We start from the raw sequence: 14248 nt of genomic DNA, 5'->3' as shown, positions 1-14248 counted from the left end.
GTTACGAATAGAGTGGACTATGTTTTGTAAACTTTTCCCTTTGTCAACGTTTTTAAAAATTGCGTTCTTTAGAAGGCATTCAGTGGCGAATTGAGTTGTTGCACATGCGCACTTCAAAGTTGGCGTTCCTAACGGAAATATGCAAATATATATTAGAACGCGCCAATAGGATAACGCTATCTCATGCTTGTCTCTGCCCACCTCCTTCAAATCAAAATCAAATCACATTTATTGGTCACATACACATATTTCGCAGATGTTAATTGCGGGTGTAGCGAAATGCTTGTGTTCCTAGCCCTGACAGTGCAGTAGTATCTAGCATCCTTGCTTGTTCTGCCCAGTCATTAGCTCACATTGGAAACGACAGGCTGTGGTCTAACTTGGGCTAGGTATACATTTTTGGGGGAAATAACATTTTAAAAACTATTCATATGATAACAGCGGATGTGGATAGTTGTGTACCTGTAGCAGGCTAGGGTTTTATAAATACTAGGAATAGGCTACTTTCATGGATATGATGATGAATGTAGGAATAATGATGAGGATGAATCAGTTTGTTAGGTCACAACGTAGGCTACATTAGAAGTCATACATTTATTTTCTATGGGTGCAGGATTTAGAAAAAATCACACTTTTTTGAACGAGGCTTTCTGGCTGCAGTCGACACTGGTGCCTAGAATTGCTCCAAGCCTTGCCTGCTTCATGTAAAGTAATGTGGTGATTGAACAGTCTCATCTTCTTATTTAATTGGGAAACAGATACTGATGCTGAACACGCACATCGTTGGAAGCTGTTGAAAAAATGATGCTTGTAAAAAGCGAATGACATCACTTTCTCTGTGCAAGGTAGCCTACAGTCAACTATTTTGACATTCATTTTAGATATCTGTTTATTGCGCACGCATGCGCTTCAACCTGCGGCATTTCGGTGTTTCATTTATCTTTTTTTTTATCTGCTCCTGAATGTATCGGCAAGCCTCTGCGGTCAAATCGTCCCCGCCCCCCGGGTTCAAGAGATTGGAGCTCCTAAAAGCGGGATCCCCATTCGCCTTGGCTCCAGACCAGATGATCTGAAGCTCTGTTGGGGACCAGAAAAGAAAGGGGTAGCCTACAGGAAGCTTTGACTTGATTCTGCCATGTCCAGACAGCAGCATGTTCTCTCCCGATTTGGAAACGGATACCACTGCGGAAGACACRGCGCCCAACACCCCCAATGATGGAGAGGATGCACCGGCCAGCATTGATGTACTGGAGGAGGTGAGCGCTAGGATACGCGGTTGAACGTAGATTACATAACAGTAATGACAGCATCATCCTGAGAATGCGCATAATGATGTATTTTTTATGAATTAAAAGTATATGATAGATAGCCTTCTAGCCTACTGTATATATTTGGTGGAAAGGCAACTTTTTCATTGGTGCAAACAAGTGCAGCCCGCAGCCTTATAAGAAAAGGCACACAATCAATAGGCCCTACCTGTGGACCTATATCATGTTGATCGTTGCTATTTATGAGTAACTTGGGTGGGAAATGTCTATTTTCTGACAGAAGTTTGATCAGATTTAGATATGACTATCCTTAGGCAAACACCTTTTTAAGGGAAAAGAGTGTGCAGAATTTTTGGGGGCTTTTCCCCCCATATCGGGCAACCCCCTCTCTATGGGGAAAATGGCCCCTGAAGATGAATGTGTTCAAATCCATTTATATGTTTTTTATGTAGGAGTGTTTTAGTAATTGATTCTTAAAAGCTAAAGTCTAGGTATATTATTTCAATCAAATAATGGAACAAAATGGGGGAGGGGGGGGGAAACTGGGGAGGCAAACATACCCACTTAAATTTGTAGTAGTTTATTAAAAACCAATTACAATTTTTCTCTCTAACCAAGTGGATTATTTGTATTCAGGCTCCCCTACTGGTATAGTGTATTCAGAAAGTATTTATACCCCTTGAATTTATCCACATTTTGTTACGTTACAGCCTTATTCTAAAATTGATTAAATATTTTTTTCCCTCAATCTACACACAATACCATGACAAAGCAAAAACAGGTTTTTCGATTTTTTTGCAAATGTATTAAAAATGTAAAACTTAAATATCACTTCTACATACGTATTCAGACCCATTACGCAGTACTTTGTTGAAGCACCTTTGGCAGTGATTACAGCCTCGAGTCTTCTTCGGTATGACGCTACAAGCTTTGCACACCTGTATTTGCAGATTTTCTCCCATTCTTCTCTGCAGATCCTCTCAAACTCTGTCAGGTTGGATGGGGAGTGTCGCTGCACAGCTATTTTCAGGCTGTCTCTTATACACATCTAGATGTGTATAAGAGACAGCTGCAGATCCTCTCAAACTCTGTCAGGTTGGATGGGGAGTGTCGCTGCACAGCTATTTTCAGGTCTCTCCAGAGATGTTCGATCAGGCTCTAGCCTGTCTCTTATACACATCTAGATGTGTATAAGTGTGGTCTCTAGCGCTCTGGAGCAGGTGTTCATCAAGGATCTCTCAGTACTTTCCTCCACTTTCCTCATTTTTCCCTCGATCCGGACTAGTCTCCCAGTTCGTGCCACTGAACAACATCCCCACAGCATGATGATGTCATTACCATGCTTCACCGTAGGGATGGTGCCAGGTTTCCTCCAGACGTGATGCTTGGCATTGAGGCCAAAGAGTTCAATCTTGGTTTCATCAGACCAGAGAATCTTGTTTCTCATGTTCTGAGAGTCCTTTAGGTGCCTTTTGGCAAACTCCAAGCGGGTTGTCATGTGCCTTTTACTGAGGAGTGGCTTACGTCTGGCCACTCTACCATAAAGGCCTTATTGTTGGAGTTCTGCAGAGATGGTTGTCCTTCTGGAAGGTTCTCCCATTTCCACAGAGAAACTCTGGAGCTCTGTCAGAGTGAGCATCAGGTTCTTGGTCAGGGAGGTGACCAAGGCCTTTCTCCCCCGATATCTCAGTTTGGCCGAGTGGCCAACTCGAGGAAGAGTCTAGGTGGTTCCAAACTTCTTCCATTTAAGAATGATGGAGGCCACTGTGTTCTTGGGGACCTTCAATGTTGCAGAATTATTTTGGTACCCTTCCCCAGATCTGTGCCTCGACACAATCCTGTCTCGGAGCTCTGCGGACAATTCCTTCGATCTCAAGGCTTGGTTTTTGCTCTGACATGCACTGTCAACTGTGGAACCTTATATTGACAGGTGTGTGCCTTTCCAAATCATGTCCAATCAATTGAATTTACCACAGGTGGACCACAATCAAGATGTAGAAACATCTCAAGGATGATCAATGGAAACAGGATGCACCTAGGCTCAATTTAGAGTCTCATAGCAAAGGGTCTGAATACTTATGTAAATAAGGTTTTGTTTTTTTATGCATTTGCAAAAAATTCTAAAAAGCTGTTTTTGCTTTGTCATTATGGGGTGTTGAGTGTAGATTGATATGTAAAACATTACATTTAATCCATTTTAGAAAAAGTCTGTAACGTAACAAAATGGAAAAAGTGAAGCGGTATGAATGATTTCCAAATGCACTGTATAACGAAGTTTGTAGCTCTAACTTCATTAGATTATTTATATACAGTACCAGTCAAAAGTTTGGACACACCTACTCATTCCAGAGTTTTTCTTTATTTTTACTATTTTCTACATTGTAGAATAATAGTGAAGACATCAACACTATGAAATAACACATATGGAATCATGTAGTAACCAAAAAAAGTGTTAAACAACATTTTGTTACGTTACAGCTTTATTAGAAAATTAAACAAATAAACCAAATTCCTAAGCAATCTACACACAATACCCCATAATGACAAAGTGAAAACAGGTTTTTAGAAATTGTTGCAAATGTATAAAAAAAAAAAAACATACCTTATTTACATAAGTATTCATACCCTTTGCTATGGGATTCTAAATTGATCTCAGTGCCATCCTGTTTCCATTGATCATCCTTGAGATGTTTCTGTATATAACTTTTCTAAATGACAAAATATTTAGATCAATGTACCTCAAAATCCTTTGCTTGGAATAACTTAAGTTGAGATGAGATGGATGAAACCCCACTCCAACCTATTCATCAGATGCAAGAAACTGTACTGAGTGCAATTTCTGTACCACAAAATCCTCTGTTCTCTGGAGTCTAATAATGGCATCTCAATTGATTTACCAGCAAAATACTATTTCATTTAATAGTTTCTCAGATTGGATGGAAGTGCAATAGCCAAGAGCAAGATTTGGCCTGTATGATGTCCACCCATACCATTATATCTACATGAATATACTATAATTMTGCATTCAAAGTACATTATTATGTATAAGACAGAAAACAACTTAATCTTCCTAAGAAATACATGTCCTAGAAGACAGAGCCTAGTAATGGCATGGATATGCGAGGCACAATACAGTAATTCTGAGAAGCTGGATTTTGTAACCTGTAGTTAATGATGTGTACTCTGAATGCTGGAGTTGTACCTCCTGTCTGTCAGGCTATAATTACACAAATTGGGGAATTGGATGTGTGCAGCCTACCGTGAAATATAACTTCTAGGAGAGAGCATGAAATTACTGTTTTTTTTGGTGATACATTTTTTATTGTGAGATTTGCTGTTTTTTTCCCCAGAGGTCCTGACCCATGATGCTGTGTTGCCCTATATGAGGATGCTCCAAAGTCAATGGTATTTTTGACTTTTGACTTGTGTCGATGCCTGGTTACATGTCCCGTCTGAGTCAGCCCTTTCTGTCAGCCTCAGCATTGCTGACTGAACTCTCCCTTTATCACATATCAGTTAATTCAATGTTTCTCGCATGAAGCAACAGTAATTCTTATTGGTGAAAAGACCATGACACTTCCTCTATGTGGTCAGTTGATCTTCACGGGTGAATGGCTGTTATACACCTGAAAACACCTGAATTAGCTGAAAACATGGTGAAACAGTCAAAACATTTATTCTTCTTACAACAGGACAAAGTACAAATACAGTATGTACATTTACCCTGCCTAAATGTTTTATGTCCAGTTGACTTAGGTCTGGGACACTATACTTATTGTACTGGAAATAAATAGAGCACCTCTGGGACAATGCCTCTGCTGAAGAGGATACATTTCATTGGCAGTCAGAATTGCAAATGTGAGCAATTTTGAAGATGCCAGGACAGACTGGGGTAGCTGCAATGAGCTCTTCACTTGACATTTAGCAGATATACTGTATAGGGTACGAAGAATGTGTAATCCAATTACCTGTGTCTTTGATTCTGTTGTGGTCAAGTTAAGTATAGAAAGTCAATGTTCATTTTAGCAGCAGAGGTCACTGGGGGACTGAGGATATGCATGCCCTGTTGGAAATGGTGCATGCCTACTTGCTGTAACCCATGCAAAGATGGTTGAAAGGTTAGCAGTAACATAGTGGTGAGGAAGGATTTGGGTGGAATGTTAGAGTTGTACCTAACGTTATTTGCAGTTGTTTCCAAAGAAAATAATCTACTTTTTACTCCCTACATTTTCCATGACATCCAAAAGTACTCGTTACATTTTGAATGCTTAACAGGATAGGAAAATTGTCCTATGCACACACTTATCAAGAGAACATCCCTGGTCATCCCTACTGCCTCTGATCTGGCGGACTCACTAAACACAAATGCATCTTTTGTAAATTATGTCTGAGTGTTGGTGTGCCCCTGGCTGTCTGTATATTTTTAAAACAAGAATGAGTCATTTGACATTATTTATACTTTTGATACTTAAGTATATTTAGAACCAAATACTTTTTGACTTTTACTCAAGTAGCATTTTACTGGGTGACTTCCACTTTTACTCGAGTAACTTTCTATTAAGGTATCTATACTTTTACTCAAGTATGACAATTGGGTACTTTTTCCACCACTGGCTGTTTCCATTGCGCAAAGTAGCCTTTGCACAATGGAAAATGAAATCCAAGCAAGCTACTGTACATGGTATCGCTTCAACCTCATTTACTGTACTTGCAGTTTCAAAAATCTCAGCACGTTACAGCTCTGCTATATTAATTAGCATTTTGCCGACAGCAATATTGGAGCACWGCATTTTTTTAGGCTCATTGGTGTGTACTCACTTTTCGTCATGTTTTACCATTCTCTTTCATATGGTACAGTAGATCTATTATTCATGTGACACTGTTGCTTTCTGACCCGTTGAAAACCTTTCAACCTGTATAGGTAAATCAAATAGCCTACATTGTGATCCAGCTCTCCTTAAACACAGAAATATAGAAGAACTGATCAGACATGGCATCGCATCGAAAGAAAGAGGCAACATAAAGAAATTGTTGTACTTTTATTAGAGATTCCCTAGGGAATTCTGAAAGTTCTTCAAAACACTGTTCTCATTTTAATAACTCTGCTAAAAGCTATTTAAATGCAGCCATTTGTTATCCACAACTATCTTTTTAAAGTTAGAGTATTGTATGTAAGCTTTTCTCTCGCTCTCTCCCTTTTCACTCCTCTCTCTTTCCCTGCAGCAGCGGCCTGTGAAGCAGTCACTGAGTGCCTGTATGTGTCGAGAGTCCCACTGGCGCTGCCTTCTCCTCTCCCTACTCATGTACAGCTGCCTTGGCACTGTGGCTTGGTGCCAGCTCACCCGAGTCACAAAGCTCAGCTTCGACTCATCCGTCACCTCCCTGACAGCCTCCATTTCCTCACTCAGAGGGGTTGGCCTGGGAGGCCGCTCTATGATTTACCATGACAGCCCCTGCTCTGACGGCTACGTGTACATCCCTCTGGCCTTCCTGTTCATGCTCTATGTCGTCTACCTGGTAGAGTGTTGGCACTGCCAGGCTTGCAGTGAGCTACAGTGTAAGGCTGATGTGGATAGCGTATATGAGCGGGTATTGCGGATGCGACAGGCTCGTCCGTGTGTTTGGTGGAAGGCCATAAGTTACCATTTTGTTCGGAGGACCAGACAGGTGACCCGCTACCGGAACGGGGATGCCTACACCACCACCCAGGTCTACCATGAGCGGGTCAACACACACGTGAGGGAGGGAGAGTTTGACTACAGTCGCTGTGGTATGCGGGACGTCTCACGGCATCTACGTGGACTGGAGAGCCACCCGGCGACAAGACTTCGTTTCACCAAGTGCTTCAGTTTCGCTGGGGCCGGACCAGAAAATAATTACCTCAACCAACGTGCCAGGTTCTTCTCAGAGATTGAGGGTTTGGATGACTACATGGAGGCTCGGGAAGGGATGCAACTGAAAAACGTGGACTTTAAAGAGCACCTGATAGCCTACGTGGACCCTGACCGGTTGCCCTGGTATACTTCTCAGGTGGCGTTCTGGTTCACTGCTCTGCTCATGCTGTCCTGGCCCCTGAGGGTGCTTATAGAGTACCGTACAGCCTTTGTGCACTACCATGTTGAGAAGCTCTTTGGGCTGGAGTACAGCCACAGCAGCCCCTCTCCAACAGAGGAGGAGGTTCCCATCAGGAGTGGTCTCCCTCGGGTAGATACCGTGGACAGCACTGAGCTGGAGTGGCACATCCGCTCCAACCACCAGTTGATCCCCAGCTACTCAGAAGCCATGCTGATGAACCTGAGGGCTTCGGACTCTGGTACAGCTGATGACACCAGGTCCTCTAACTGCTTCCTGCTAGACAGCCACCCAGCCCAGAGCTATAGCACGCTGGTGCAGGACTGTGAGCACTGCTGCCAGCTTCAGGGCGAGGTTGGACAGAGGCGGGCCACCACCAGCTCCAGCTGTTCCTCCATCTTCTCCCATCAGGCCTTTCACTCCCGCCTCTCCCTGGACACCTCACACTTCTCACTGTGCCGGATGTACGGCTCTCGGCGCACCGTAGGCCTGTGGAGGAGCCGCAGCAGCACACTGACTGACCGCTGCTGTGTGGATGAGCAGTGTTGCCATTCCTACTCCAGCCAGCTGGCTCTCAACGAGAGCCCACCCAGCTACCGGGACGCACGCTTCTTCCCCGTCCTCATTGTGCACCGACCCGAGGGCTGCGGTAGTGGTGACTCCACCACAGAAGTGCGGCGCTATTATGTCCGCCGGGGGTCCTGCTGCCTGGAGACCTCACTCTGAGGGACTAAGAGACATTTGACTGATTCAGTAACAATATATTCCAAATTAGCTGTTTTGAGAGTCCAAGAGCATATAAAGACTGTTCTGTTGACAGCACTGACATTGTGTTACTCACTGGCTCTGTGCTGTATGCTCAGATTCATATAAAGGCTGCATAGTTCTCAGTCTCTTGTGCATGTTGGATCTGTATTGGTATTATCTCCTGCTGCAGACATGATTGTGAGTCAAACTAAAAGAGCTGGATTTGAATGTTTGATTCATCGATGACCAGCTCTCAGTGCGGTGCATATGGCATTATGGCATTGTGAAAAGTTGCCCTTTTCTGTTTAAAAAAATGACATTTTGTATTGTCTTCGTCCTGATGGGCCACATGTTTATTACTGCTACCCTGTTTAGTCACCATTGCCAATTTCAAAATGCTTCATTGACACATTCTGAGTGTGTTTTCACACTTGGTCCCTTTCAGCCAATTTTTGGRAACTCAGTGCGGTTCGCTTAATTTTGTTGTGTGCAGTGTGAACTCTCCAAAGGAACTCAGAACCCTCAAAAGAGTCCCCGAAGTGAAGTGAACTGAGACCATCTCGAGAGATTCCCTTTTGTAGGGCAATGTGAACACAATCTCCCCAGGTTCGCTTATCATTATTCACGCACCACACACTAGACCACTGCAACACCATTTCTCAAGACATCACCCGTCACTTTGGTGCCACAAAAGAGATGATGTGCAGGTTTGTGGAAAATAATGTGTGCTGTTTTTGGATATTGATTAGCGATTGTCAAGGATGTACAGACATTCCGAAATATGTGTGGAGTTTTTAGTTCAGATTATTTGTTTGCAATATGTGATCTATAGGCTAAGAGAGAGCTGTTTATTCGATTGTGAGGTTTGAACAGTATGAGAAGGCAACAACATATTTGGTGAGAATCACAACATAGGAGCTAGAATTGATTATGTACCCAAAAAGAGCAGTAGCCTTGGGTGTACAATTTTCAATTACAGCCTTATCTCCAGTTATTCTTCTGCTATTTATTATGTTACCAATAATATGAACATGTTAATACCTTCTGATTATTATTATTATGTCTCATCTTTTAACTAAATTAAATATATTAGCTTCCAAAATGTAAGTAGGTGTGTCTAGCTGTCCAATAACATTGATGGAATGGCTTGTCCTGCACTTTGTAAAAACCCAGAGTGCATTGAGTGAATGTTGAAAACAGGAACCAAAATCTGTCTTAGCAATGTGAAAGCAAAGACGACTCGGACGACAAAATAGGGGAAGTGAACTGGCAAAAGTGTTTAGTCCTYATTTAAAGGCAAGGGCAATGTGAATACAAAGATAACTGAGTTCTTTAGATTWTTTTTTTTTACCCTAGAGTTCACTTTAAAGAGGACTGAGATTGGTTCTTTTCAAGAGGACTAAATGTGAAAACACCCTAAAACAACACCAAAGTCACAGAAAATCWAACTGCCTGATCTACATTTAATACAATATTGAGAAGTTATATTTTCTTTGCTTTTGCATGTTTCTAATTGGAACAAACTTTATCTGTGTCAAGTAAGTGAAAGTAGCATACTATSTACACTACCGTCCAAAAGTTTGGGGTCACTTAGAAATGTCCTTGTTTTTGAAAGAAAAGCAAAAAAAATTGTCCAAKAAAATAACATAAAATTGATCAGAAATACAGTTGTTAATGTTGTAAATGACTATTGTAGCTGGAAACGACAGATTTTATGGAATATCTACATAGATGTACAGAGGCCCAATATCTGCAACCATCACTCCTGTGTTCCAATGGCACGTTGTGTTAGCTAATCCAAGTTTATAATTTTAAAACTCTAATTGATCATTAGAAAACCCYTTTGCAATTATGTTAGCACAGCTGTAAACTGTTGTTCTGATTAAAGAAGCAACAAAACTGTCCTTCTTTAGACTAATTGAGTATCTGGAGCGTCAGCATTTGTGGGTTCAATTACAGGCTCAAAATGGCCAGAAACAAATAACTTTCTTCTGAAACTCGTCGGTCTATTCTTGTTCTGAGAAATGAAGGCTATTCCATGCGAGAAATTGCCAAGAAACTGAAGATCTTGTACAACGCTGTGTACTACTCCCTTCACAGAACAGAGCAAACTTGCTCTAACCWGAATAGAAAGAGGAGTGGGAGGCCCCKGTGCACAACTGAGCAAGAGGACAAGTACATTAGAGTGTCTAGTTTGAGAAACAGACGGCTCACAAGTCCTCATCTGGCAGCTTCATTAAATAGTAACCGCAAAACACAAGTCTCAACGTCAACAGTGAAGAGGCGACTCCGGGATGCTTTAACCCATCTTAATCTTTTATTTTTATTGGCCAGTCTAAGATATGGCTCTTTCTTTGCAACTCTGCCTAGAGGCCAGCATCCCGGAGTCGCCTCTTCACTGTTGATGTTGAGACTGGTGTTTTGCGAGTATTATTTAATGAAGCTGCCAGTTGAGGACTTGTGAGGCATCTAGTCTAAAGAAGGCCAGTTTTATTGCTTCTTTAATGAGAACAGTTTTCAGCTGTGCTAACATAATTGCAAAAGGGTTTTCTAATGATCAATTAGCCTTTTAAAATTATAAACTTGGATTAGCTAACACAACGTGCCATTGGAACACAGGAGTGATGGTTGCTGATAATGTGCCTCTGTACGCCTATGTCGATATTCCATTCAAAATTAGTCGTTTCCAGCTACAATAGTGATTTACAACATTAACCATGTCTACACTGTATTTCTGATCAATTTGATGTTATTTTAATGGACAGAAACAAGGCCATTTCTAAGTGACCTCAAACTTTTGGACGGTAGTGTAGATTACTGTATTACATAATGGTACAGCAGTAATTATTGTACCTTAAGGGCAGTATTGATGTGCATCTTTAAAATATACAGTTGAAGTCGGAAGTTTAGATACACTTAGGTTGGAGTCATTAAAACAATTTTTTCAACCACTCTACAAATTTCTTGTTAACAAACTATAGTTTTGGCAAGTTGGTTAGGACATCTACTTTGTGCATGACACAAGTAATTTTTCCAACAATTGTTTCCAGACAGATTATTTCACTTATAATTAATTGTATCACAATTCCACTGGGTCAGAAGTTTGCATATACGAAGTTGACTGTGCCTTTAAACAGCTTGGAAATTCCAGAAAATTATGTCATGGCTTTAGAAGCTTCTTATAGGCTAATTGACATCATTTGAGTCATTTGGAGGTGTACCTGTGGATGTATWTCAAGGTCTACCTTCAAACTCAGTGCCTCTTTGCTTGACATCATGGGAAAACCAGTAGAAATCAGCCAAGATCTCAGAAAATAAATTGTAGACCTCCACAAGTCTGGTTCATTCTTGGGAGCAATTTCCAAACGCCTGAAGGTACCACACTCATCTGTACAAACAATAGTACACATGTATAAACACCATGGGACCCCACAGCAGTCATACCGCTCAGGAAGGAGACGCGTTCTGTCTCCTCGAGATGTACGTACTTTGGTGCGAAAAGTGCAAATCAATCCCAGAACACCAGCAAAGGACCTTGTGAAGATGCTGGAGGAAACAGCTACAAAAGTATCTATATCCACAGTAAAACGAGTCCTATATCGACATAACCTGAAAAGGCCGCTCAGCAAGGAAGAAGCCACTGCTCCAAAACCGCCATAGAAAAGCCAGACTACGGTTTGCAACTGCACATGGGGACAAAGATCGTACTTTGGAGAAATGTCCTCTGGTCTGATGAAACAAAAATAAAACTGTTTGGCTATAATGACCATCGTTATGTTTGGAGGAAAAAGGGGGAGGCTTGCAAGCCGAAAGAACACCATCCCAACCGTGAAGCACGGGGGTGGCAGCATCATATTTTGGGGGTGCTTTGCTGCAGGAGCGACTGGTGCACTTCACAAAATAGATGGCATCATGAGGTAGGAAAAGTATGTGAATATATTGAAGCAACATCTCAAGACATCAGTCAGGATGTTAAAGCTTGGTCGCAAATGGGTCTTCCAAATGGACAATGACCCCAATAACTTCCAAAGTTGTGGCAACATGGCTTAAGGACAACAAAGTCAAGGTATTGGAGTGGCCATCACAAAGCCCTGACCTCAATCTATAGAAAAGGTGTAGGCAGAACTCAAAAAGCGTATGCGAGCAAGGAGGCCTACAAACCTGACTCAGTTACACCAGTTCTGTCAGGAGGAATGGGCCAAAATTCACCCAACTTATTGTGGAAGGCTACCCGAAACATTTGACCCAAGTTAAACCATTTTAAAGGCAATGCTACCAAATACTAATTGAGTGTATGTAAACTTCTGACCCACTGGGAATGTGATGAAAGAAATAAAAGCTGAACTAAATTCATTCTCTCTACTATTATTCTGACATTTCACATTCTTAAAATAAAGTGGTGATCCTAACTGACCTAAGACATGGAATTTTTACTAGGATTTAAATGTCAGGAATTATGAAAAACTGAGTTTAAATGTAATTGGCTAAGGTGTATGTAAATCTTGATTTCAATGTGTTTTATACATTATATTGTCATGGGAAATGTATTGACTGTATTTCAAAGGTTCTCATAAAACTAATGTCCTGGCAGAGAGTTTCTAATATCCTTATTCACCCAATCACAAAGATAATTGTCCGTTAAGACCTCTGGATGTTGCATTGCTTTTATTTATACTTGAATTCTGACACTTGAATCCCCATTCATTTAATGATGTTTTGTCTCCCTGTGCTCAATCACATTCCAGATGGTACCTTTTCAAATGCTAAAACACTATTGAAGTCACACGTAGATCTATTTATCTAAGAGTTTGAATGATACAGTTATATTTGGTTCCAACAAAATGCAAGCTATGTTCAAGAGCTAAATAGGCCTACATGTAATTCAGCCTATAATTAGTCTCAACGGTGCACGTCGAGATACACACTCCCAATTCTCAAAGTTAGACTACATTGTAGTCTAGTTGTGAGTCCGAAACAGTTAAAAATGTGTTTCATAGAAATCATGACAAGATGATAGGTTTATGAATAATCATTATATTGCAAAATAACTTGGTTGGATGAAATGGAGATTGATAAAAGGTATTGACAACATGTAAAAAGCAAACAGAGAGCAATAAAAGTGTGCTGTTTTAAATTAGTGACTGTTAATAAAAAGACATCTCACTAAATCTTCTGGGTTTTGTGTAAGCAGAAAATATATGTTGGTTCTTGTTACATTGTTGCTACATTCACAGACAGCAACAAAAACTCCCTGGCAAACTGTCAGCTGCTTTGCTGCCATGACAACATGTGGTCAGCAGCTGATACATGTTAGCAGCATTGGAGGTGTTGGTTCTTCCTGAATTGTGTCAACTACAACATTGGGTMAGTGGACAGACAACAAAATATGCAGGTAAGTAAGTATTTCGGCTTTTTATGGTTTGGAATGTTTGAAGCATTTGAGGTTTGAATCATGTATCCTATACCAATAATTTAAGTGGGCTGGTTAGCAGTCTGAAGATAGAGTAGCCCTATCATCCCTGTTATGGTATTTTATCTACTTCTCAGCAACATGAACACAGCAATGTGAGGCTTTGAATTGCACACAATTTATTTCTGTTATCCCCTCAGCAGCCTCCACTGCTCTGGACCTATGGCACCATGTACCAAGCCGAAGAGCACAGGGATCATTCAAATGTATCCCCTTAATCCTTCACCCAGTATGCTGCTGTGGAGCAGAGGCTTCTGAGAACTCCCTCTATGCTCCCTGCATTATAAAAATCCCAATCTACTCCATTGACTGTCAAAGACGCCTTTACCCTCCCTAGACACCAGGGGGGGCTCTTGGATTCCTTTAAAAAGGACAGGACCAATGTTTACAACTGTCTCAAGGAAGCCTATACAGGAGGCAGGGAGGCAGTGGTGTGTATTCATGGACGATAAGGGAAGCCAGGCTTCCCAATTTTTTTAACCAAAAATAAATACATACATTTTTTTTATCTTTTGTCTCTTTTTTTCATAATTTTTATTTCAATTCGCAAGAGGGTGAATGTATCTCACAGGAGAAGGCATCTGAACGAGCGAAACAGCGCCCCTCTGTCTCTCTACGTGTAGGCCATCTATCTGATACTGTCTGGTCCAAAGGAGTATGACATTTTTGCCACCAGGCATTAAATGCAAGG

The 14248-nt window shown here is 41.3% G+C and overlaps 1 protein-coding gene across 1 annotated transcript; it reads left to right on the top strand.

Annotated features, from left to right (window-relative positions):
• The first annotated feature begins 699 nt into the window (after positions 1-699).
• Positions 700-9827, top strand: LOC111962945 (transmembrane protein 151B). Its single transcript, XM_023986190.2, has 2 exons — positions 700-1256; positions 6492-9827. The coding sequence occupies exons 1-2, from the start codon at positions 1152-1154 to the stop codon at positions 8064-8066; spliced, it is 1680 nt and encodes a 559-aa protein (XP_023841958.1). The 5' UTR covers positions 700-1151; the 3' UTR covers positions 8067-9827.
• The last annotated feature ends 4421 nt before the right edge of the window (positions 9828-14248 follow it).

The sequence above is a fragment of the Salvelinus sp. IW2-2015 genome, linkage group LG4q.2, assembly GCF_002910315.2.
Source record: "Salvelinus sp. IW2-2015 linkage group LG4q.2, ASM291031v2, whole genome shotgun sequence".
Lineage (NCBI taxonomy): Eukaryota > Metazoa > Chordata > Actinopteri > Salmoniformes > Salmonidae > Salvelinus > Salvelinus sp. IW2-2015.
The sequence above is the reverse complement of the archived record's forward strand: the minus strand, read 5'-3'. Positions and strand labels throughout refer to the sequence as shown.